Genomic DNA, 24,346 nt, shown 5'->3' with positions numbered 1-24,346 from the left:
CTCCACGGACTCCACTTCAGTTCCTGCCTCCAGGTTCCCGTCTTAAGCTCTACCTTGGCTCCCCTCAGTGATGGGCTGGGGCCTGTAAGCTAAATAAAACAAACCCTTTCTTCCTTGAGTTGAATTTGTCCGTGGTGCTTTATAATAGCAACCGAAAAGCAAACTATGACAATATATATGTATATATATCTATTGTATATGTGTGTATATATATATATATATATATATATATATATATATATATATATATCGTGTGTGTGTACATATATATGTATATATGAAACTTTGGGTTGCTCTAATTGTAAAAGCATTCAGAAATTATATAGCTATGCAAAGAAGGGGGAAGTCATCATTTATTCTATATAGAGACAGGTGTTCCCAATATTTTTTTTTTTACCATTTTTAACTTTATATTATTTTATTTTATTAATTTATTTTACGAGAGAGAGAGAAAGGGAGAGAGAGAGAAAGGGAGAGCACGCACACGTGCAGGGATGTGCATGTGCCTGAGGAGGCCAGGAGAGAGCACTGGATTCCCTTGAGCTGGAGTTACAGGCAATTATGAGCCAACCAATGTGGGTGCCGGGGACAAAACTGGGGTCCTCTAGAAAAGGACTGAGCCATTTCCCCAGCCCCCATTCCCAGCATTCTTAGTCATCAGGCCTCTGTCTATCCACAAGAGGCATGGTCTCCGTCCACCCAGAAAAGGCATGGCCTCTGTCTGTCCAGCAGGAAGCTCTACTCACAGGATTACTCAGAACCAGTCTCTATAAGGCCACTTGTCTGACTCAACAGGTCTCCCCTGCCATAGGAACCTTGAGACGGGAAGGCTAGAATAGGAAGAGAGGGAACACCCTAGAAAATAGATAGACAGACAGTAGGGGCTGGGAGAAGGCTCAGTCAATAAAGTGTTTGCCATGCAAGCCTTTGGACCTGAGCTAGATCCCCAGAACCCACACAGAACACAGCATGGTAGTGCATTTAAAATTCCAGGTCTTGGGGAGCAGAGGCAGGCAGTTCCCTGTTGGCTTGCTGGCCAGACAGCCCAGCCTTATGAGTGAGCTGGAAGCCAATGAGAAGCCCTACTCAGAAAACAAAGTAGCTGGCCCCAAGGGTCAGCACCAGAGATTGACCTTCGGCCTCTCCCCCACCCCCACCCCATACCTGTACACATATATACACTTGGGCATGCACATGTGCACACAGAGAAAAATCCTAGGGAGGAGAAAGGGGACAAGTATGTGCCTGTGCCCCTGGGTTCCATGGAAGAGACAGCCCATGCCCTCCGCTGGGCTGGAAAGAAAAGACTCACCGCCAGGACCTTCTTCTCGCCCTCCTCGGTCACACAAGGCCACCACCCTTTCACCGTCTTCTGCTCAAAAAGGGACACAAACCATTCTGGGTGGAAGGTGTCATCCAGCTGGTCCAAGGAACACTTCTCGGCCGTCTTGGCGGGCTTGGGCATGCGGTTGAGATCCAGCTGCAGGGAGCCTGCGGTGGATGGATGCTGAGGAGCTCATTGTCAGCTCTCCAGCTTGACTCACAGCTCAGCCAGGGGTCAGCTCCGTCAGCTTCCCACCCTGTGCCCCGCTCTCTCCACACAGCCCCACCACTCCTTCATGCATAACTGTGCCATCTACCCATTCTGTTTCTTCACCCAGAGCACAGATGCCCACTCCACCCTTCATACACCCGTAGCCTCCATACACACATCCATTCATTGGCATAATGCCTTTTGTCATGGTAACATATATACACACATATGTATATATACGACATACATAGTCACATCTATATAATATAGGGGTGTGTGTGTGTGTGTGGGTGGGTGTGTGTGTGTGTGTGTGGTGTGTGCTGGTTAAGTTCGTTTATTCCACACAGCTAGGGTCATCTGGAAAATACCTCTAGTAGATTGTCCTGCGGGCCATCTTCCTGATCAATGGTTGATGTAGGAGGGCCCAGCCCACTGAGGAGTGCCACCCCTAGGGAGGTGGTCCTCACTGTGTAAGAACACATGTTAACAAGCCACGGGGAGCAAGCCAGTGAGCAGCACTCCCACCGTTCTGCTTCTCTGCCTGCCTCAGGCTGCTGCCTTCAGCTCCCACCTCGGCTTCCCATGATGAAGGGCTGCGACCTCTACACCAAAGACAGGCTTTCCTCTCTCCCTTGACTTCTGGCCATGGTATTTGTCACACCAGGAGAAGGCAAACGAGCACATCTGTGCAAAGGAGTGCTGCTCACCGGCTTGGCCCCCTGGTCAGCCTGCTCTTATACAGCTCAGGTCGGGGTTTGGCTCCCAGCACCCCTAAAGAAAGCAGCGTGGGAGTGTGGTCACAGGGGAAGATGGCTCATGCCCACTCACAGAGGAATGGATAAATGCATTACTTCTCTATGGTAATAAGATTAAACTGTAAAAATCATATTGACAGACAGGGATATGAACAGACATCTGGGTGGGCAGGTGAACACTGGCATACATGAGTTAAATTCTGTTTCTCTTTTGAGATATAAAATATATGATTAGAAAACGCAGTCTAGGGTAGAGAAGAGAAATCTGAGGTAATTCAAAGGCAGTATTTATTAATGGTTTAAGTTTCATTTAAAAAAAACCCTATTTATTATTTTGAATGTTGTTTCTCAATAAAAATTTCTTTTGAAATACATTTTCTAAAGCCTCATCAATAAAGGATAAATTGATGCCCAAAAGTCTGTTAAAGAAAAAGATTTCATGAGAAATGTAAAGGCAGGGTCTGGAGAGACGGCTCAGCAGTCAAGATCATGGGTTACACTTGCAAAGCATCCCCCAACACACACGCTGGGCAGCTCACAGCCCTGTGCAACCCTAGTTCCGGCAGAAGCACCCTAAACTACCAGCATCTGCACTCACGTGCAGAAAACTACGCAGACACGCAGACACATATTAAAAATTAAATATTTTTTAAAATTAAAAATATGAATAGAAATTATCTGAACTGTGTCCTGCATCCTTGATATATATAAATCTCTGAAGAGCAACGATTTAAAAATGAACATAGCCCAAAACCATGAACAAGAATCACCAAGGGCTGTTTGGAGGATCACAGCCATCTGTTACTCCAGTTACAGGGGTCTGATGCCCTCTTCTGGCCTCTGTGGGCACTGGTCATGAACATGGTGCACATACATGCAGACAAAATACTTGTATGTATAAAATAAAAACAAATCTTCAATTAAAAAAAATTCACCACTCTGAGCATGTTCAAATCTAGGGTAAAGTTATGCAACCACAGGCCTCCCCTAATTACAGACCATTTCCTGCACATAGAAAAAACTATTTTTCTGACTATCCATCATTGCCTTCCCATGCTTCCCATTAATAATCTACTCTTCCCCGCTATGATACCTGCGTGTGTGTGTTTGTGTGTGTGTATATCTGTGTGTGTGTGTGTGTCTCTATTTCTGTGTTTGTATGTGTGCATGTATATATGTGTGTGTGTGCTTGTATGTGTATTTCTGTGTCTGTGTGTGTTTATGTGTGTGTCTCTCTGTGTCTGTGTGTGTCTGTCTGTGTGTGTTTGTGTGTGTGTCTCTCTGTGTGTGTTTTTGTGTCTGTGTGTGTGTCTGTCTGTGTGTGTGTTTGTATGTGTGCGTGTGTTTGTGTGTGTGTGTCTGTGTGTGTGTTTGTGTGTGTCTGTGTGTTTTTGTGTCTGTGTGTTTGTATGCATGCGTGTGTGTGTGTTTGTGTGTCTGTGTGTGTGTCTGTGTGTTTGTGTGTGTGTGTTTGTGTGTGTGTCTGTGTTTGTATGTGTTTGTGTGTGTGTCTCTGTGTTTTTGTGTGTGTCTGTGTGTGTGTTTGTGTCTGTGTGTGTGTGTATTTGTGTGTCTGTGTCTGTGTGTCTCTGTGTGTTTTTGTGTATGTCTGTGTCTGTCTGTGTGTGTTTGTGTATGTGTGTACGTGTACATGTACATGTGCCTATGGAGGCCAGAAGCCAACCTTGCACACTGCCCCCCAGGTGCTGCTCACCTTGGTCTTCTCTGAGACAAGGCCTTTCGCTGGCCTGCGCTGGCTAACAAGTACCGAGAATCCCATCTTCCTCCCCAGCTCTGAGATCACAAGGAAATGCCACCACATCCGGCTGCTGCTTTTGTGGCTGTTTTATCTTTAGCACGAGCTCTGGCCTTGAAGCCGGGTCCTCCAGCTTCCGCCCTAAGCACTTTACCGACAGAACCATCTCCCCAGCCTGCCTCCCTCCTTAGAGCTGTCTGTCAGGTGTGGGCACCACAGAGACGTGGACTTGGGAGGCACTTGTCTTTCTGCTGGCTTCTGTCACTCAGCATGTTTTCAAGGCCCACCAAATGGAGTCATGAGCAGTACCTTGTCTTTGTATGAACACTATCCCACGTATGGACAGACCACATTTCAGCATTCATTTCCCTGTCTTTAGTAGAACTGTTACAAACTTGTTCTCCCTCAGCACTGCCTGCTGGCCCCATATGTGTCTTCCTTGTCTTCACTCACACCCTTCAGCCCAGCTCCCCGTGTCCCAAGTTCTCAGGCTGCCCAGCAAGAGCCACTGGGGCACAAGGAAAAGCACAATTTCTGAGCTCTATATTGCTAGACTGGCATGACCTGGGACCTTTGGGACTTCCCTGTTAGAAATGAGGCCAGGCAGCTGTGAGGGCCAGCATGGCCCTGCCCTGGCTTTGGCCCATGTCCCCATTCTTCTTGAGTCCCACTATTTGACAGGACTCAAGGACCACCGCTGCTAAGGACCCCACTCCAGGGCCACCCTGATCTCTCTGACATAGCTCTGTTTTGCATGCTTCAGTTATAATGGGGACCCAGTGAGCCTGAACTTGGGGTCCTGAAGAGCTCAGAATGATAGAAATGAGACTTACCCAGAAAGTCATCAAAGGAGAACTTGTCATTGTCCCAAATCTGGAAGACCACACGTGCTGGAATCTTGCTCTCTGTCTTGTCTAGTCTCCAGAAGGCATCCTGATCCAAAGGAGGATTGGGAAGCAAGATTAGAAAGGTTTGTCTGAGGCTGCAAACAGGGAAGTTCCTCCAGCCTGGAAGGCTACAAGGAAAAGGCTGTGGAGTGTATCCTGGGCAGGGGAGGGGGTCATGCTCAATCCAGGTCCTATCAGGAAGGGTAGGAAGAGCTCGGCACTGTTTAAGAGTGGATGGCTGGTTTCTAATGTCAGCTTGCTACATCTTAGATTCACCTGAAATGAAAGCCTCCTTTGAGGAACGTATAGATGAGGCTGGCCTATAAGCATGTTTGTCGGAGGTTGTCTTAATTGTTCATTGATACAGAAAGGACCCAGCCTTCCTAGGCACCATTTTCTAGGCTGGGTCTTCAACTGTCTTGCAACAACCTAAGAAGGAGACCCAAATTTCCTGCTGAGAAACTCAGAGTGTCCAAGGCACAGAATAAGGAGTGGCAAGCTGGGATTCAAACACATGTAGTTGGGTACCAGGGTCCTGCTCTCAGCCCTAAAATGGGCTCTGCACATGTGGTCTCTGGGACATGTGGGCTGGCAGAGGGCATCAGGGTCCAGCCCCAGCTGTCATTGGAAGGGAGGAAGGCCCACTGCTATAAGCAGCTGGCACCGAGGCAGGTCCCCAGCCCACTTCCACCTCCAGAGCCTGCCAGGAAGTTTCCCCCTCCTGCTGGGGGCAGCAGGTCCCCTCCTGGCCTGTCTCCCATAGTCCACAGGTCAGTTCCTTCTAGAACCAGACATCTGGGAGGATGGGAGTGAGCTGGCCCCTGTGCCTAATCACTCTCAACATAAAGGACAATCACTGGGATTCTCTGTGCACTGTGGCTCTGTCTGAACAGGTGGCTTGTGTGGGAAAAATCCCGTGGGGTCAACCTGAGACCTGGACCCTTATGGGTAAGAGCTGGGTAGCCCAGTTAACCATTGGGCTAACCACTAGTGTGTCTAGCCCTGGATGCCGTGAAGATGGTTAATCTTCATCATTAACTTGACGGTGTTTAGAATAACCTAGGGACATACCTGGAGGTGTGTCTGTGAGGATGTTTCCTGGAAGGTTTAACAGGAAGACTGCAGGAGGCATCATCCCATGCTGGGTTCCCAGATTGAATACATAGGGGGAAATGCGGAGGGCAGCTAAGCAGCAGCATTCCCCAACTCCCTGCTTCCTGCTCCATGGAGGTTTAACAGTCACAGTCTCCACACTGGAGTCCAGCACTGTGCCTTCCCACCATGACAGACTGTCTCTCTCTTAGACCATGAGCCAAAATAAACCTCTCATCCCTGTCATTTCTATCAGGTAGTGTGTCACACAGCAACAAGCAGCACCCGCTAACCCTGCCACGAACACCTCCGCAGTCACACACATCACCAGCCTTCCTAAGCGGAGGCGCTGTCCACGAAGAGATGCCCTCATACACAGCCACATAGCTGGGGCTGCAGCCTGCATGGAAGGAAAGCAGACCAGGGCTGGCCCCAGCCGCCATCTCTGTCTCTGCCTCCCTCTTGGCTGGCTGGCCCAGCCTCCTGCAGGTGCCTGCTTCCTCTAACCGGCTTTTACAGCCAGCTCCAGGCTGCCTGCAGGCTGCCAACAGCCTCCATTCCTCAGCAGGCTGGTTTACGGGCTCAGTAATGAGCCTGAGGTTCAAACAGGCCCTGGTGGGAGCAGCTGGTCAGGGGCTCAGCCTGGGGAATGAGCCCCCCAGGTCCCAGGCGCTCATTATGCTCCCGGCCTGGGCCCTTTTACTAGCTGTTTATTTGCAGGGTGGGGGCCTGCCATGCAGGCAGCCCCAGTGGGTGTGCTGGGCTCCAGGTGGGGAATAAGGCCTACAACCAGTGGTGGCTCAAAAACGTGGGATGAAAGGAGACCTTGTATTTTATGACAGTCTCGTCTGGTTAATGGGGTCCCTGGAGGGCCTCTCCGCCTGCCAAGGGCCCCAAACCTTAAGACAGAGGTCTGCCTCTGCAGCAGAGCCTAGGAGCCCACAGCCTTTGCAGCCCTGCACTCACCCACCTCATCCTGCCCTTCAGACCAGCTAATCAGTGCTCCCACTGTGGGCAAGCTCCACCTGCCTCTCAGGATCCACCCCGAGAAGTACAGACTGGCCCTGCTGGCCTCCTGGCTGTTTCTGCTTGATCCCTCTCTCCTGCCTCCCGTATCCAGCCATCCTCTGCATGGGGACTTGTCTTTTCTTCCTCCCCAGGTGTGCATCTCCACACTCCTGGGCACCATTTGTGGACTCTCCCTTTCTCCACCAGGACAACCCCTCCCTCCATGATCCGCCCAGCTTCTTTCTCACCTTGGGTGCTAGAGCACACTGCCCCAGCTGTTAGCCAGCACCCACAGCTGGGCCCTCAGAGCTGCCCGGTAACAGTTCTTAGCTACTCCCTATTTTCCCATCCATTTCAAGTCACTTGTCATAGTGCCAACTTCTCTTCTTACTTCTCCGAAGGAAACATAAAGGCCCTGCTGCACACATGCCTGGCTCCAACCCCCCACTGTGGTAAAATGTGGTAGCCCCTCCCATTCAAGAAGCCAATGTGCATCTCTGCCTCAGTTTCCCCACCCAGCCTATCCCTGGAGATGATGTGAAAAATGCCTCGGCACTTTCTGCTTTGCTCCTAGCCTCATCCTTCCCGTCCACAGCTAAAGGAGGACCCTGATGAGGGTCCTCAGACATGCACAGCATCTTCTTATGAGGAAAATAGACTTACAATAGACAAAGCCTGAGGAAAGGCAAGATCAAAACTTAGCCAGCCTGGGCACTGATGGACGTTATGCAACCTTGCTGCTAAATTTAGCTTTCTTTCCTGGTGGGTCCTACTGCCAACTGTGGGTGGAGGAGTCCCTTTAGCCTTGATAAAGGCATATTTTTAACTTTGATGATTCCTGAATGCTTGGTGGGACACTCTAGTTTCTTGGAGGTTGAGATGAGTCCGTGTGTTGGGCTGTGAGGGCTGTGACGATGAAGAGAATTCAGAGGGCTAGTACACTCAGACTTCCCTTCAAAGTAAAGACACACTGCAGCCTGGAGACAGAGGTGTCACTGAGGCTGTGATCCTGGGAGCATGAGCTGCATCTGGGTAGAAATCAGACTGATAGGACCTAAGCTCGTATAGGCATGGACTCTGAGAGCAGAGAAACACCTCCAGGTAGCCATTAGTGTCAGAAAGGCGGAAGTGGGCCAAACAGCATTGCTGGACCTTCCTGGAAACAGCCTGGCTGGGAACTGCCCCATGTCTATACACTGTGCTCTGCCAACCTCAGAGGGCAGAGCAGCTGTGGGGAAGATGCTGCCACTTAGACCGTTTCAAGACTGCAGAGACCAACACTCAGATGAGGCGATGAGGCGAAGCTTGGAGCCACTAAGAGTCTAAGCCCCGCCCCACCCCGTCCCAGGCCACACAGCCGGCTCCACCCTCTGGCCCTGTGTGGCCACGCTGGGTGTCCAGACTCTTCTGCCTCAGGCCCCAGGTCCTTCCATTCTGCTGGGTGTGTGTGTGGAATGGTGAGATAAGCAGGGACAGCAGTATTTGACCTATGCAATGAGTGTGTGTTGTGTAGTTATGGGCCGTCCTGGAAGGCAGAGACAGCAGCAACAGTGATACCAGCAGAAAAGGAAAGCGGAGTGGGGTGCGGAGATGGCGGTGATGCCCGTGAGAAACGAGGACAGGGGTCACAGCTGCAGGAGTAGTGCCAGCTGTGACGCTGAATGCTGAGGGGACCCCATTAGCAGCGTGAAGCCCCCAGATCCTGCTGCCCCAGGCCGGGGGCCACTCACCTTCTTGGCAACAGCACAGACCTGCTCGGCGGGCAGATAGTCAAAGGGAAACACGAACCTCCAGTTGAAGTTTCCCTCGCCGCCCAGGGAGCGGTAGTGTACATCCGTCTTCTGCTTGTGTTCTTCGAATCCCACCATCCAGCTAGGCGCACGGAAGGGGACAGTCCTCGTTAGTTCAAAGGTCACAAACTACAGGACATTGCCTACAGACCTGCAACACCAGGTGGGCAGCCTCGCACTGAACCAGTGAGGAGTTGTGGGAGTGAAGGAACTCGGTGAGGGAAAGCCCAGGAATCTCCACGATGCCCACTGCACGACACAGAGCGGGCCATCTAACGACTCCGCTGGTCCCCAAAGATCTAGACTCCCACTGTGAGATCCTCCTTGGAAGGTTCCTCTCCATCTCTGCACCACAGCTGTGCCTGAGAGAAAACCCACCCACCCCCGGAGATGGGGAGCTAGCCCAGGTGGACAGTGATGGAACCCTACCCTTTCACATAGATGTCACTCATCTTCTCCCCTGTGAGGCTGAGGTCGTCCAAGATCACGTCTTTTGTGTTCCAAATAATACAACGCAGAAAAAACCTGGCAGGGGAAATGACTTGTAGCTGCATAGATATTCCAGCAAAGGATATGATATCCCCAGCTGACTGGCCAGCTCATCCAAAAAGTCCTTCTGCCTGGTTGGCTGGACACTTAGCCAGACCCAAACAAGCTGTTTTCCAAGATCCCAGTGGCCCAAAATCTGTCCAACAAGCAATCTTCTTCCCTCTTCTCTCCCACAGTTGCTATGGCCTTCCTGTCCGGGACCTAGCTAGAGCCTGTGGCCATTTACCTTTTAGCTCTTCGTGGGGTGATGTTGAAAGGAGGTCCAGGCCGGCCCAGAACCTTTGGAAATAGGTCAATCCACATCTGTAGCTTCCCCTGTAAAGACACAAGCTTTTCATTCATGTTCTAGACACACACATACACACACACACACACACACACACACACACACACACACACACACACCTCATTGCATCCAGTTTTTGTAGACCTGCCTAACACACACACCTGGGGACCAAGCCAAAGGAAATGAAACTCAGGCCTGCCTGTTTGCCTACCAAAAGAGGCTCAGCATCCAGGAATGGAGAGACCCTAAACAGATGAGAGATCACTGCCCTCCCGGCACAAGCTGCTCGGAGACAGTGATATGTCAACTGAGGCTCAGTGTCAAGGGAGGCTCAGTGTGCAGAGAATAGTGTATGAAATGCCACAGCGAACCAGGGAGTCAGGGTTTAGTCATAAGGACTCAGGTCTCTATGACAGAGCCACTTTCCCTGCCCACCCCTCCCCTACCTTTTTGCAAACCCAGGAAACTGTTGTCTCTCTCTTAAAATGCAGAAACTAAAGTACCTTGGATCAGTAATATCTGCAAGATCATGTGGCTGGAGGACAAGAGGGTCTAGCCTGGCCTCCTCTGGGAGGCTGGGAGCCAGCCTACCCAGGAAACAGACTGCTTCTGCTTCTCTCAAAGGCATCCTCAGAGCTTCTCCTGGCTCTCCCGTCCTCTCCTCATCATGCACTACTTGCTTCCTCCAACCAGCCTGGCTTGGCTGCCAGTCTGAAGCTTGCTGCCTGTGTTCACCTCTCTTCCAAAAGGGAAGCTCCAGCCTTGTAACCGCTCTCTGGTCCTCTGCCATTCTAGAGTTCCTGGATCCAGCCTGAGGCCTCAACTGTAGCTCAGCACAGGATGACCTTCTGGGACTAAACCACTAACAATGCCAGAGACAGTGGATACCCTTTAGTCAGGTTGGAATAGAAAGGCTTCAGATGCCCAGGCAGGTCACAAGCCAGGCTGCATGCACCTAAAGCAAACACTAGCCTTGCTTCCCAGGCAGTAAGGGTTAGGCCCTGACAGCCCATGTAGAGCACTCTGTGAAGAGCTGAGGCACGGAGGATGTGACCAGAGCCTGAAGGCCCCAGGGATATTTTAGCTGTTCTGGCTGCCCTTAGGATATTGTACTTAGGGGGGTCCAAGGACTCCACAGCAGGGGGGCAAGGACTTACCTGCTCAATATCTGGCTGCAGAGGGCTGTAAAGGGGCCGTGACTCCACATGCTCGGGGACCAGGCCTTGTTGCTGAAGGACATGCAGGGCTAGGCGTTCCTCCACCGGGCCCAGGTGTGGGTTTGGGAGTCTGCCAGCCTCTGCCCCGGAAAGAACAAAAAGTGGCTGAGGATGTGAGAGACAAGACAGCAGGGCTACCTTGGGGATCCCTTATCACCACAGACCATCCCCACAAAGATGTGCTGTGCTGGCCCTCATGCCTCGCTTAATTCAAGGAAACATCACTGCCCAGACTCCAGACTTTGAATACAAATTCCATTACCGAGACTCTCCGAGAAAATTCCTACTTTCTAAGCACTCTAACCTTCCTTGTCTGGCAAAGCCCACTCACCCATCTACTAACACTCCCAACTCTGAGGCCCAGCAACCTGTACCCACAAATCTGGCATCTCGGTGCTGCCAGAATGATGATCTGGTTCGAGTAAGTTGGTCTGTGAATGGCAGAGGCCACACTCAGAAAGCACAGTGAACACTCCGACAGGCCCCACGTGCTGTGCACTGCTAACATAAATGTGAGCATGCCTGCCCCTAGAAGGACCCTAGCAGCTGAGTACCACAGCCGTCCCCATTCCACAGACAGGCCCCACACATGGGCCTCAGGGCAGCTGGGATCCATGCTTCTTCTGCGTCCTGCTTCCTGCCAGGAGATGACTTTGCAACAGGTGCCATGGGAAGAAGCCTGGTTCGCCAGCCAGCAAGAGGAAGTTACACTCTCTGCGCTAGAGGCCTCGGCCTCAGGGGTCCAGGAGCAATGCACACACGCACGCGTACATCACACGCACGCGCACACACATCCGCATGCCCACTCTCACGTGCTATTGGGTCACTTTGTTTTGAACCAAGCACTCTGTCATATGGTGTGTGCTGCAGGGCCAGGAGTGTGGCCTGCTCTCAGCTGGCTGGTGGCCTCAATGGCTTCATCTGTAAGGTGAGGCAGATGCTGGACCTCAGGATTTTATGACCCGGAGCCCCTGTGTTAAAGTTGCTAGCGGAGCAGCGGGTGCCCCCAGAGGAAATGAGACTCCCCCCTCAACCAGATGCACATTCTTAATAGCTGAGCCTGGCTAAAGCCCTGGGAGAGTCAGGAACACAGACCAAGGAGGAGGGGGTGGGGCCCAGGCATCAAAGCCGTCATTTCCTTTTATAACCTCAGCACCAGCGCTGACATCAAACATCTCTGCAACAAGCAGGAGGCGCAGGGCCAGCTGGGCCTGTAAACACCTCAGGGAGTTGGAACAGCTCTGGGTGGGCGATGTGGGAGTGTGGGCACCTCAGACAGATGGGGAGCATGTGGCAGGGCATCTCAGCTACCACACGAGGCAGAGCCAAGGGCAGGGATGGGGTGTGGCAAGGCCTGTTGGCTACCTTCTTGATGCCTACGTGTTCTCCAAGATCAAGCAAGCAGGCCAGCACAACTCAGTAAGAAGAGCTCCTCAGAGGTGGATGGACCACAAGCTCTGACCAAAGTCTGACCACCAGAGCCAAAGGGAGACAGATCCTGCCCCTGACCTCAACTCGCCTTCAGAGTTGCCCAAACTCTCGCCTTCTGTTCTAGTTTGCTTTCTTTTGCTGAGATAAGACAGTCTGGCCAAAGCAACATAGAGAGGACAGGGATGATTCGGCTTACACTTACAGGCTATAATCTATCACTGAGGGGGTCAGCACAGGGACTGAGCAGAAACCACGGAGGTCTCTGCCGACTGGCTCGCTCACTAGCTCCTGCTCAGCTTGCTTGCTTTCCCAGCCTAGGTCCTCCTACCTCGAGATGGTGCCATCCACAGTGGGCTGAGCCCTCCCACATAAATCGAAACAGTCTCTCAAGGGCATGGCCATAAACCAACGTGATCTAGACAATTCTTCTTTTAGGGCTCCTCCCAGATTGCTCTAGGCCGTGACAAGTAGACAATCAAGGCTAACCTTGGACATCCCTGGATGGCTTCATCACAGCTCTGGACACAGTTCTGACCCTGGCTCCATCCTGACCTCTGACCTTAACAGGCACTCCCTTCCTCTGCTGATGTGTGGTGTGTCCCTTGGGCCTTTGAGATGAGATGAAGAGCCCACCATGGTGTGTGGCCACAAGGGCAGCTCACCTATCTCCTCAATGGTGTATTCCTTATCCTGAAACATCACTCGGTCTGTCCGGTACACAGGGGCCTTGAGTCTGTGCTGCTGGCAGAAGAGGTGGAGGAGCTGGGAGGGGCGGAGCTGGTCTCTCCACTGATTTGGTCCAGAGCTGAGGCCCAAGTACAAGACGAAGATGAGACACTCCAAGGTCACATGGTGAGGGCTTTCAATAGCCTTTGTCCCCCGCACTCACACAGCACCGACCGCCCTTCGCCTTCACAGTGCCCTTTCAGATAGCTCAGGACCCCCACTTCGCTAATGAGGAAACAGAGTCCCAAAGAGCAATGGACTGAAGCACTCAGGACTGGAGCTCAAATTCAAACTGCAAACGCCCTGGCGGTCACAGGGCTCCCTGAGACCCAGGTGATGCTTGGTTTTCATGCTATCCTCTTTCCCTCCCTCTATCCCCCTTCTCTCCTTCCAGGTATACAGCGCCCTGCAGACCTTGGTGTGTGTCACAAGAGACTGAAGCCAGGTGTGGTGGCACACGCCTTTACGGCACCCAGGAGGCAGAAGCAGGTGGATCTCTGTGCAGAAGGCCAGCCTGGTCTGCAGAGTGAGTTCCTGGGCAGCCAGGGCTACACTGTAACCCTGTCTCAAAAAAAGGGTGTAGCAAGGCTGAGCTGTGATAACATGATAAAGATGTACAGACTCAAATTCTAATCTTGCCAATTACAAGCCTGTTTCCTCATCTGCGGAAACAACTGGGTTCCACGCTGGGTTTCAGGATAGACCTCGGCTGACCAGCCACTGGGAAGCAGCCAGCTCTGGACACTTACACACAGTAGGTCTGTGGGAGCCCACAGCGAGCCCCAAACTTGGACAATAGCCTGTTCTCCAGGTCGATGACTGTCTCCCCAATCTTCTCATCTTTGGACAGGAGGTCATAGTCGTAGAGTGTAATCTTCAGGTCCTTCTCCAGAGGCAGGGTGCAGGTGAGCTCAAACATCCTGCAGGAGGGCCAGTGTCATCAAGGACCACTGCAAACCTGATGGCTTCCACCCAGCGGGGAATCAAGGGGCAGCAGGGTAAGGGCAGGAGACTGAAAGCCATTCTAGGGAGGTTACCCTCCTCGGGTCTCCTGTCACTCCTGAAACAAGCCACCCACAGTCCAGCTGTACCAGGCATGCCTGTGTGCGTGTGTGTGTGTGTGTGTGTGTGTGTGTGTGTATGTACACATGTCTGGCAGGTTTTCCCAAACTGAGCTGGCTGCCTGGTTCATGCACGCATAATGAATAAATAGACAAATAAGATGGAACACAATGTTGACACCTATGTTTCTATCATGGCACAGGAGACAGAGACATGAAACTCTGTAACCGAGGGCATGCCCAGGCACTCCTAGGGCTGCACAACATCTTCCAAGATGGAATAGAAGGAGGGCTTGGGAGGGTGCTCCTGTCTACACACACACACACACACACACACACACACACACACACACACACACACCTATAAGCACCAGCCCTATACCAGCTACCAGAGCTCGTCAAGCCCCTTCTCTCCACCCTCCATCCTCTGCTGACCACGGCAGCAAACTGCTCGTGGCTGGGACTGTCTCTCCCCAAAAGCTGCAGTCAAAGCGACTCAACTTAGCAAACAGATGCCAATGTATGGATGTAATGTGTTACTTGCTACATAGGGAGAGCAGGATTTCACAGGCACTAGAGAAACACTGCCATGGGCCTCTCTCACCCCAGAACACTCATGACCAAGCAGAACCCAGGAGCCACCCACACAGCCCTCTCCCTCACTCTTAGAGTCCATGTGCCTTGGCTATCTTGGGTCTACCTCATCCCCTAGCTTCCCACCACAGAAGCATGAGGGGCGGTAAAAGAGAACCACTGTTAACTTGGCATCTGGGCTGGATGGGGACACTCAGGGACACTGGTGCAAGATGGGCAAGTCCTTAGAAAGCCTCTTAGCTAACCATAGTGTACCAGTGACATATGTCCTCATGTGGGCAAATGTACCAGGCAGGTAAGGTGCTAAAAATGGGGAAGAGGGGAGACGGGCATATGGGAACGTATGGCATACTCTAAGAAATGCATCTTCTGAGTGCTCATATAGGCTCCCAGCTTTGAGTAATTCCTCCGTGCTTAGTCAGAAGGTTATGGCAGGGCTCAAGCCTGTGCTCACAGACATAAAAGATCCACAATAATGGCCCTGCCCCAGAGATGGAGACTTCCCAAGAGACGGCAGCCACACCTACCCACTGAACTGAGAGTGATCCGTACCAGCCCCTCTACCCCAAACCCAAGGCACTTCCCACTTACTTTCCAAATACGGGCTCCAGGGTACAAGGGATGTAGTTCTCCTGGTCACTCACTGATTTCTTCCCTATGGAGATCTTGATGTAAGGGTCGCACTGGAAGACAAATAAAATCCCTGGGTCAAGGTGTCTTTGGGGCTTCTGGCTTTCAACGGCCATCAGGGAGCTGTGGTGCATATTGTCCTGAGAGGCCAGTGCTCCACCTCCATACCGTGACACACCACGCCACACCATAACAGACCTTATCACGTCTCACCACACCTGCCACACCATCTCATCTCACCACACTACGCCACAGCACGCCATACCACACCACACTCTACCACGCCATACCACTTTGCATCACACCACAGCACACCACACCACACCTCACCACCATACCCCATGCTGCTGTGCCACACCACACACCACGGCGTGCCACTCACCCTGTCACACACCGTGGCTGGACCAGTCTTCCAGCCTCAGCCCTAGCAGTGGGAAAGGGCACCTGAGGGTCCCGCACTCCCGACCCACGAGCACGTGGGAAGAGGTGGGTGAGACCCTCACACACACGACCATCTATTCCTCGGCCAGGCTGGGCTCCTCTCAGAGCTCCAAAGGCCTATTTCCAAGATGGAGGGGGCCAGGCAGAGTCATGTTTCATCTACGTGGGATAGTCTGGGGCCTGTCTACCTCTAAGAAGCAGCAGGCCTCCCACCGTCCTGCAGGGGTGTGACAGGAGAGAGGAGCAACTGAAGAGTGCAGTGCCATGAAGGTTTCAAGAGTACAAACCAAGACGACAGCTGTGTCCCAGTGCCTGCTGTGCTGCCCAGACTCAACAGTGATCCGCACTGCCCTTAGGAGCATCTTTGAAAGGCAGGATCATGGTGGGGTGGGGTCACCGCAGCTTCTACCCCTCTCCCACAGGGATGCATATGGGGCCTGAATACATCAAGGGGACAAGGAAGGGCCCAGGCTTATACCTCTAAACTCCAACCACCCACTCCTTCCTTGCTCTTATCTCTTCCTTTTCAACTCTTCCCTCCATGCCAACTCATGTCCTTCAGACCTCCATCCTCTACCTCTGGCCAAAACTCTGTCTCATGCTTCAGACATAAAATTTAAGGGAAGATCTAAAACTCAGTAATCCAGGTAAATGTATTTTTATTGCGGCATTTGAGCTGGAGAGATGGCTCAGAGGTTAAGAACTGCCCGCTCTTGTGGAGGACCTGGGTTCTATTCCCAGCACCCACATGGCAGCTCACAACTGTCTCCAACTCCAGTTCCAGAGGACCCAATGACAGACTCTACTGGCCTCTGTGGACACCAGGCACATATGTGGTGCATACACACAAAATAATAACAAGAATAAATTTTACAAAATCAGCACCAACAGCCTGTGATGAATAGACCACCAACACTGGCAGAAAGAGCCTTCCTGGTTATACCTCTCCTCTAGCCCCTTGGCCCACAGCAGTCACCAGTCCTGAGCCTCCCCTCCTGGTACTCCTTCCCATACAGCACTAAAACCTCACCGGACTCAGCCAGAACCTCTGCTCCCCTTTACCACATGTAAAGGCCAGTTCTACCTGTGAACTGAGTGGTCAGCCTTCAGACCTCTATCTATGCACAAGGCCCCTCCTAAAGTCTAACTTTGTCACAGCCTACCAGCTTTTATGTGTCCATAGGGTCCTTTTCCTTCCTTCCAGGCTTCCCCATTTTTCCAGAAACCCAAACAGACTTTGGCCTTCTCTTACCCACCAGGGTTGTTCCTCACAGAGACCCCCCAGCTCCCGCTCAGCTCCGCAAGCAGCTTTGGGCTCCCTGGTTTACCGTGGCCTTCCTGGGACAGAAACGCCCTCTGCCTTCCTCAAGCCAAGCTTGCTATTGTTCGCAGGGAACCAAGGGCTCCAAGAACGTTACCTTGCCATTGGGGTCCTTGGGCTGTAAGCCAAATGCTCGGACGATGTAAATACGGATCAGGCACTCCTGGGGTCCCTGGGCGGCCAGCTGGTGGAACTGTCTTGGGGGCATGGGGATGGCTGGATCTTCTGGGAGGGGATAAATTTTGAAGAGACCCTAAAAGAAACGGGGGCTTGATTTTCATTTTTGTCATCATTGCCAATACTACAGCAACCACCAGGGCCACCATCTAGCGCCAACCCATCCCCACTACCATCCAGTTCTGCATCAGCCGCAAGCTCACCCCCAAAGCCAGCAGCAGCAGCACCATGGCCACTGTTGCCGCTCCCCCTTCTCTGTCCAGTTACTGCTGTGACCTCGTGGCCATAGGCCACGCCAGGAACAGACCTTAAATTCTCCAATGACAGATGGGTCTTCTGTCTCCTCCTGAGTCTTGCCCCGGTAGAGCTTGAAGGTGTTGCAAAAGTCAGACAGGCCCCCAAAAGCCTCCACATTCTCCAACTGTGTATCATAGACCTGTCATGGGGGTGAGAAAAGACTCAAGAGTGAGAAAATAGGAGGAAAGAAAGGGAAGAAACAGGAAAGACAAGTGTGGACAGTGTGAAACAAGAAGGACAGTGTGAGGGAAGAAAGAAGAGAAAACATTGCATCTGACAGGATCAAAAATTAACAGAGGGATGGTGGTGCAGCATTCAGGGAGGCAGAGGCAGGCAGATCTCTGTAAGCTTGAGGGCAGCCTGGTCTTCAAAGCAAGTCCAGGACAGCCAAGACTACACAGAGAAACCCTGTCTCAAAGAAAAATTATTAACAGAGGAACAAAAAAAAAAAAAAAAAAAGAAGGAAACAGAAGAGAAAGAAATGAAAAGGTAGGAAGGAAATAAAACTCCAGGGGAAGGAAGAGATAGCCTGTTAGTCTGATAGGAAATAGGGTTTCAGCTTAATCAAATCTTCAAATTATCTGAGACTCACAAAAGTAACACATTTTAAAGGATTACAGCTACAAACAAATGAAAAGTTAAATCTTCTGGCTGGACAGTGAGTCAGAAATGTCATATATACTATAATTTGTTTGAATTACTTGATCTCAGATTTGGCTGTTTAATTGGCTTCCAATCCCTGCCAATTAACAGGGTCAGGGTTAAGGTAACTCTGAATGCCACCTGGGCTCTAAGGAGAGTTTAAGGTGCAGTGTTGTAGTGCTGTCTTCCCGATGTCCAACAGTTTGTTTGTCTCCTCTTCTTCTCAAGACTTAGGTTTTTTAAAGTGCAAGCTGGACGGTGGTGGCGCACGCCTTTAATCCTAGCATCCTGGAGGCAGAGGCAGGTGGATCTCTGAGTTTGAGGCCAGCCTTCTCTACAAAGTGAGTCCAGGACAACCAGGGCTACATAGAGAAACCCTGTCTCGAAAAACAAAAAATAAAATAAAATGAATAATCTATTTGAAAATAAAGTGTGAGGGTGAGTTTGATGGTGCATGCCTGGACCCTTCTCAGGCGCTGTAGGAAGATCAGAAGTTCACAGCCACCCTCACTACACACAGTGAGACTGAGGACAGCCTGGGGTACATAAGGTCCTGTACCCCAAACGTGTTTTAAAATACCATTTCTTTTGGATTCTCCAGGTAAGGAGGCTACAGAGGTTTCTTTTTTGATCTTGTTATTAATTTCTAGTTTTAAAGCCTTATGGTGAAAAGGTGGAACCCATGGCATCACCTCTTCTTAAACCCCGTCAGGTGGTTTTCACAGCCTGCTACACGGTCAGCTCTTCCACCTTGAAACTTTCTATTGTCGTTAGAAGTTGCTGCAAGAACTGGTGTTGATGTGGCAATAAGGCCAGGTACGGGGCCCATATCTTTAATCTCAGCTCTCAGGAGGCAGAGGCAGGCAGATCTTGAGAGTTTGAAGCCAGCTTGGTCTACATAGCAAGTTCCAGGACAACCAGGGCTACACACGGAAGAAGGGGATGCGGCTGGGGGTAGCAGCAGTATACTGAGTACTGATGAGGCCGACGGCTTGGGTCTATGGTTTACATATATGTTATACTTAGATAGCCGTGTAAATTCCTACCTTCATATTTGTTTTCCTAAAATTCTTTCCATGGTCTGTTTTCCTTTCTCCCCCCCCTTCCCCCCCCCCCACGCTGGCTCTTTTTCTTCCTTCTCCCCCACCACCCAGTTTTAGGCAAGATTCTCCTCCTCACTGTTTGCCTTGACAACATTTGCTCCGAACCTACTTCTACACGTCATTCATCACCTCAATCAAAGACCTGTCAGCTCCATTTACTCTACCACAGGACGATTAGTGCGTTCACTGTGCACCGCCCTCTCCTCCTTCCCCACCGTCATCACGGTCACACTCCCTCACCCTCAGTAAGAACGGTGTCTCCATGCTGTGTTACCCAAAGCCTCCTTCGTGTTCCTCTCTGTGCTGCTTCAGGGTCTCCTGACTTTCAGAGTCGGGAAAACTGGAGCCACCTTGATTTGTTTTCTATTCTAAATGGCTTTGGTATTTTCAATGGTATGGGGACAACAGGAATGAGTACGTAAAGAATTCCTTCGTTCTCCCTGAAGTATGATATGTATTATAGTCTAGACTATGTCTGAGGTTGACCAGTCTGGGTCAACTGTCCTCACTCACAGTGGACCTTTTCAAACAATACATTCAAGTGTTTTCTCACGATGGTGAAATTTGATTAAACAGTTACATGCTTCTCTGTTCAATTTCACTGTCTGGAACAAACAAGGTGTCATCCTCCAAGACTCTTGACTATACCAGCCTCCGGTCTCCTGTCCCTGGCTTATACACCTGCACTTTCTTTTTATTCCTCAGAACTTTTCCTCCTCATTTTCTTTTCCTCATGTCTATCATCTCTATCCACCTGTATTTTCCATGGGGCCATTCTGCCCTGTCCATCTTTCTTCTTTCTTGCCAGTGTCCTCCCGGTTCATAGATCTTGTCCATTCTTGGATTTCTTCGGTCATGCTTCACATCCTGAAGCTTCCTTTCTAAAAAGTTCACAGCAAAACATTCCTTCTCCTCTGCTCCTAGGCAAAACAGTTCTGGTAGCCACGTGTCTTCTTTTATTGGTTTGATTTCTACTTTCTTTTCTTTTTTCCACTTTGGGTTTTCGAATTAATGCTATGCAATTACATTTACTAACCACTAAGTGAGTTGGCTTTTCCTAGCCTGGCTATTTCCTTCTTTCCCACCATGGAGGCATAAGGCTTCCTGCAGACATGGCTCCTCCATGTCGCTCCACCTTACCAGCTCCTCTGAACCCGACCAGGTCTAGGCTTCTGTACTCAGCCTGACCTGCCTTCAAAGCTCCTGCAGCTTTGGAAATAAGGAGCATACTTCCTACTTCATGTTGCAAGTATTATGAAAATTTCCAAGTTATAGGAAAGTAAAAAAGAAACAGCAACAGACCCCTGTGCACCCCCCATCTGACACTGTCCCCAGCATTCTCCTGTTCGGAAGAACACTTTCACTGGAGTCTGTGAGAACCCCTGTCCCCACGAGCTGCCATCATCCCTCACGTCCCGTGGCCTCTGCCCAATCTCAGCTGTCCTTGAGCAGCCCTTACTTATATTTTGGAGTCTGTGGCTTTTATTTGTTTCCAACTTTTCTGAAAAATGGATTTTGTGGGTTTGAATGATTTCCAAGAGAAAAGGGGAAAAATGCTGACTTATGCAGCCATGTTCATACTGGGAGTCCGAATGAAATACTTTGTAAATTTCCAGCTGGACGGACTTTTTGTTTAAACTTATTAATTTCTCAATTTATTGCATTTTAATATGTCCTGACTGATTTTTGTCTTGGGTAACTTATTACTAACCTGATTTGTGATCAGGTTTTGAAAGTGTTCTCTGAGCATTAGGAAGAAAATGTATTCTTTATTTTTTATTACTTTTGTCTATCATCTTTTTTAATCATTATTGTTCCCTGTTTCAAAGCAACAAATTTAGCACTATTTTAAGCTGCTGCTTAACTAGCTGTAGCTTAAAAAAAAAAAAGCCTTAGCTTGCTGTTTGGTTCCTTTATTTACTATTAGTTATTGTCTGTTTGGTCAAAGAGGTAGTAATATTAAAATTTCCTCTTCAACTTTAATTTCTGTCATTTTGAGATGATACTTTTATAAAATACAAGTTTATATATTCCTAACCATTTTTGTCCTGAGTATTTCAAAGTTCTTGGACTCTTTACTTGGGAAATACATCTTTTATTAAAAACAAACACACAAACAAAACGCTATTTTGTTCTTTGCTTTTTACTTTAAATTCTACTGAATTCCTCTTTATTTACACTTACCTGATTGTATCTCCCAAAATAGTATCAAAACATAGCTTCCTGAAATACTGGGCCTTTTTCCCTTAGCCATTCTATTGTTTTAAAAGTGTCTTTTAAGGAGAGAACAATGAATTTTGACTTTTAATGTAGTCTACAAGTCCTTATCACTTAGCAGGAGAGTTTGATCCATTCTTATTTATTAGGAAAGCTAATATGTTCTTCACTTTTCCTGCAGTTTTTTTTTTTCTGATTTCTGATTTTAGTGCATTTTTACTGTTCACTATAATTTCTTTACTTTGCTATTTAGACCATGAGATTTTACCTCCTTTGCTAGTGATTTCTGGAGCATAGGCTTTTTCCTCTCTCGCTCTACCTCTGTGTACTCCTTTCTCTGCTGTGTTATAAGCTGCTTTTGTTGGTAGTGGTGTCGTCCAGGTCTAGTTGCCCCCAGACAAGGTTTGGATGCCTTTGTTCTGGAGAGCCTCTGCTCACTTGGCAGCTGCTGGAGCTCTCCTTGGAGAGGTCAAGCTGGAGGCCGAGTGCCAGCTCCGCATCCGGCATCCTCCTGAGGAACGAGGGGCTGGGGCCTCCGGCCACCCTGGCAGCAATCCTCACCCTTGATTCCTTTGTCACTTTTCTTGGCAAGACCACAGTACCACATGCCAGACCTAAATGGCCAAACCTTCTTCCTGGTGCGCAAACAGTGCCGTCCGTCAGCCTCAAACACCCAGCCACGCAGCCAAAATTCTGTACTCGCTGCCAGCCAGGACTTTAGGTGTACCACACCAGGCAGAGTCCAGTGGCCCCGAGGGCCACCACCACTTTATGAAACTACCCCCAGAGTTCCCAACTCTGAAGGAAACTCTGAAGACAGAGGGCCCAACCCACACCACCCCAAATAGCTGAAACTTTCCCCAGTCCAGCCCTTGACAGCATCCCATCTCCTAGCCTGTGCTGGCTCTCCTAACCATGAAGAAGCCGTGCAGGACAAACTCGCCCTCATTTACAGTCCAGAAGAGACAATACAAGGCATCTGAGTATACTCAGATAAAGAGGAAATAATTCTCAGGTAAGTACATCCCACGCCATACTTAGGTATACTTAACATTAAAACTCGTGTATTATTCTGACATTTCGGTGTAGCTGGCCACTCTAAAATGGAGACCACAGAACAACTTGGACAACAATTCTTTGAGTCATCTTTGGTTATCTTTCTAAAAACTACTCAACCTTGAAAAAGTATAATTTGTAGAATTTTATCAAAATACCAGAAATTGGAGGACACGTTTCTGTTTTTTGTTTTGTTTTAATTCATAGAAACAAAGTTTAGCATCTTAACTATACTTGCTGGGTAACTTCTGTCTTTCTTGTAGGGGGTCAAAGGCCGGAGGACAGAGGTATATTCTCAACTGGATTTCACATTTGATCTCAGAGTTCCTACTGCAGAATAGATTTCTAAAACCCCCCAAAGCAACAGCAGGACATCACAAACCCCAGCACCCAACATGGTTAGAAACATCAGTGGTTCAAAACTTTAGTAATTCTTTCCTGTGAAGATCTGTGGAAGGCCACCCTTACTTTCCATTTTTCTTTAGGGAGAGAGAGCTGAAAAGGCATTTTCAACAAACCCTAAACGTTATTTCACCTATAAATGCTTCAACGTTTTCTCCTTTTCCAGTCTTTTTTGATTGGTTGGTTGGTTGGTTGGTTGGTTGGTTGGTTGGTTGGCTGGTTGGTTGGTTGGCTGGTTGGTTGGCTGGTTGGTTGACTAATCAATTGTGTGTCTGTATGTGTGTGCACACTCGTGTACTCGTGCCACCACACACAAATGAATTTCTATCATGTGGGCTCAGGAGCTCACCCTCGGGTTGTCAGCCTCAGTGAAAGCACTTTTAGCCCGGAGCCATCTTGCTGGTCTGTTCTATCTTTCTTTCATCCCTTGCTACCAGGGATTAAACCTAAGTGCCCACAAATGCTGGCCAGAGCTCTAGAGAGCTCATCCCACAGTCCACTGCAGTATTGTCAATACTCTCCGACGAATGCTTCCTCGATTACCCTCAGTGATTTCCAGTTCCAAATCCATGCTCTACAGTGGATGGTCAACCGTTGATTAGACTCAGACTCATGAAAACATCTCTGGTCTCCCACTGTAACCCTCACTGCTCATTCCTGAACCTGACAACTGCTAGACCGGGGGTGCACATTCCGGAGAGAGGTCTTACCTTCAGGGTGTCAAAATCCTTCTCCAGGTAGGAACCACACTTTTCCCTCTCCCCGATGGAGGCAAAGAATTTGCTCCACCAGTCAATGAACTCCTCCTCCTGAGCGAAAAAAAAAAAAAAAAGAAGGAGAGGGTTTAGGAAATCATCTGCCAATCAAGACCTTCTGAATGGAATTTTTCCTCTTAAGGCTTCAGGCTGACCTGGATCCCAAAGCTTGCCTGTAAGTAATTAAGATTAGGAGGTGAGTTCCAGGACAGCCAGGGCTGTTACATAGGGAAACTCTGTCTCAAAAACAAACAAACAAACAAATAGGGGGCATGGAAAACAGGGAGCCAGAAACCTCTGCCTCTAGGGCAAAGGCCAGGCAGAATGGGTAGCTTGAAACACCTGAATGGCACCGAGCAACTGAGGCTTAGGCCTGGCTCCACACCCACTCCTGGTTCCCCACTCAGATCTTTCTCTACTTTCCAGGGATAACCACAGTGGCATCCTGGGTATAACCTAGCCTAGATTCCAGGGTATGCAGAGTTCTCTGCAGGGAGGACACCAAGAATGCATTGCCTAAACATATGCTAAGGTAGATCCCGGGCAGCTCAAGGACCCAGCCCACCACTCTACTTTGTGCACAGGGAACCAGAACGCAGACTTAATCAAGGTAGAGTCC

General features: G+C 49.8%; 1 protein-coding gene across 1 annotated transcript in view; it reads right to left on the bottom strand.

Moving 5' to 3' along the window:
* Window positions 1–24,346, bottom strand: part of Dysf (dysferlin) — a 114,751-nt gene that overhangs the window by 6,189 nt on the left and 84,216 nt on the right. Inside the window, exons 16-27 of the mRNA XM_055596386.1 lie at window positions 23,683–23,781; window positions 17,563–17,691; window positions 17,176–17,331; window positions 15,278–15,369; window positions 13,781–13,951; window positions 12,968–13,110; window positions 10,815–10,954; window positions 9,598–9,686; window positions 9,252–9,347; window positions 8,763–8,904; window positions 4,879–4,978; window positions 1,313–1,491 (exon numbers count right to left, since the gene is read on the bottom strand). Of these exons, the coding sequence (XP_055452361.1) occupies window positions 1,313–1,491; window positions 4,879–4,978; window positions 8,763–8,904; window positions 9,252–9,347; window positions 9,598–9,686; window positions 10,815–10,954; window positions 12,968–13,110; window positions 13,781–13,951; window positions 15,278–15,369; window positions 17,176–17,331; window positions 17,563–17,691; window positions 23,683–23,781 (1,536 nt within the window). The remainder of the gene's footprint in view (window positions 1–1,312; window positions 1,492–4,878; window positions 4,979–8,762; window positions 8,905–9,251; window positions 9,348–9,597; window positions 9,687–10,814; window positions 10,955–12,967; window positions 13,111–13,780; window positions 13,952–15,277; window positions 15,370–17,175; window positions 17,332–17,562; window positions 17,692–23,682; window positions 23,782–24,346) is intronic.

The sequence above is a fragment of the Psammomys obesus genome, unplaced genomic scaffold (assembly GCF_907164565.1).
Source record: "Psammomys obesus unplaced genomic scaffold, mPsaObe1.curated_primary_1811, whole genome shotgun sequence".
Taxonomy (NCBI): Eukaryota; Metazoa; Chordata; class Mammalia; order Rodentia; family Muridae; genus Psammomys; species Psammomys obesus.
The sequence above is the reverse complement of the archived record's forward strand: the minus strand, read 5'-3'. Positions and strand labels throughout refer to the sequence as shown.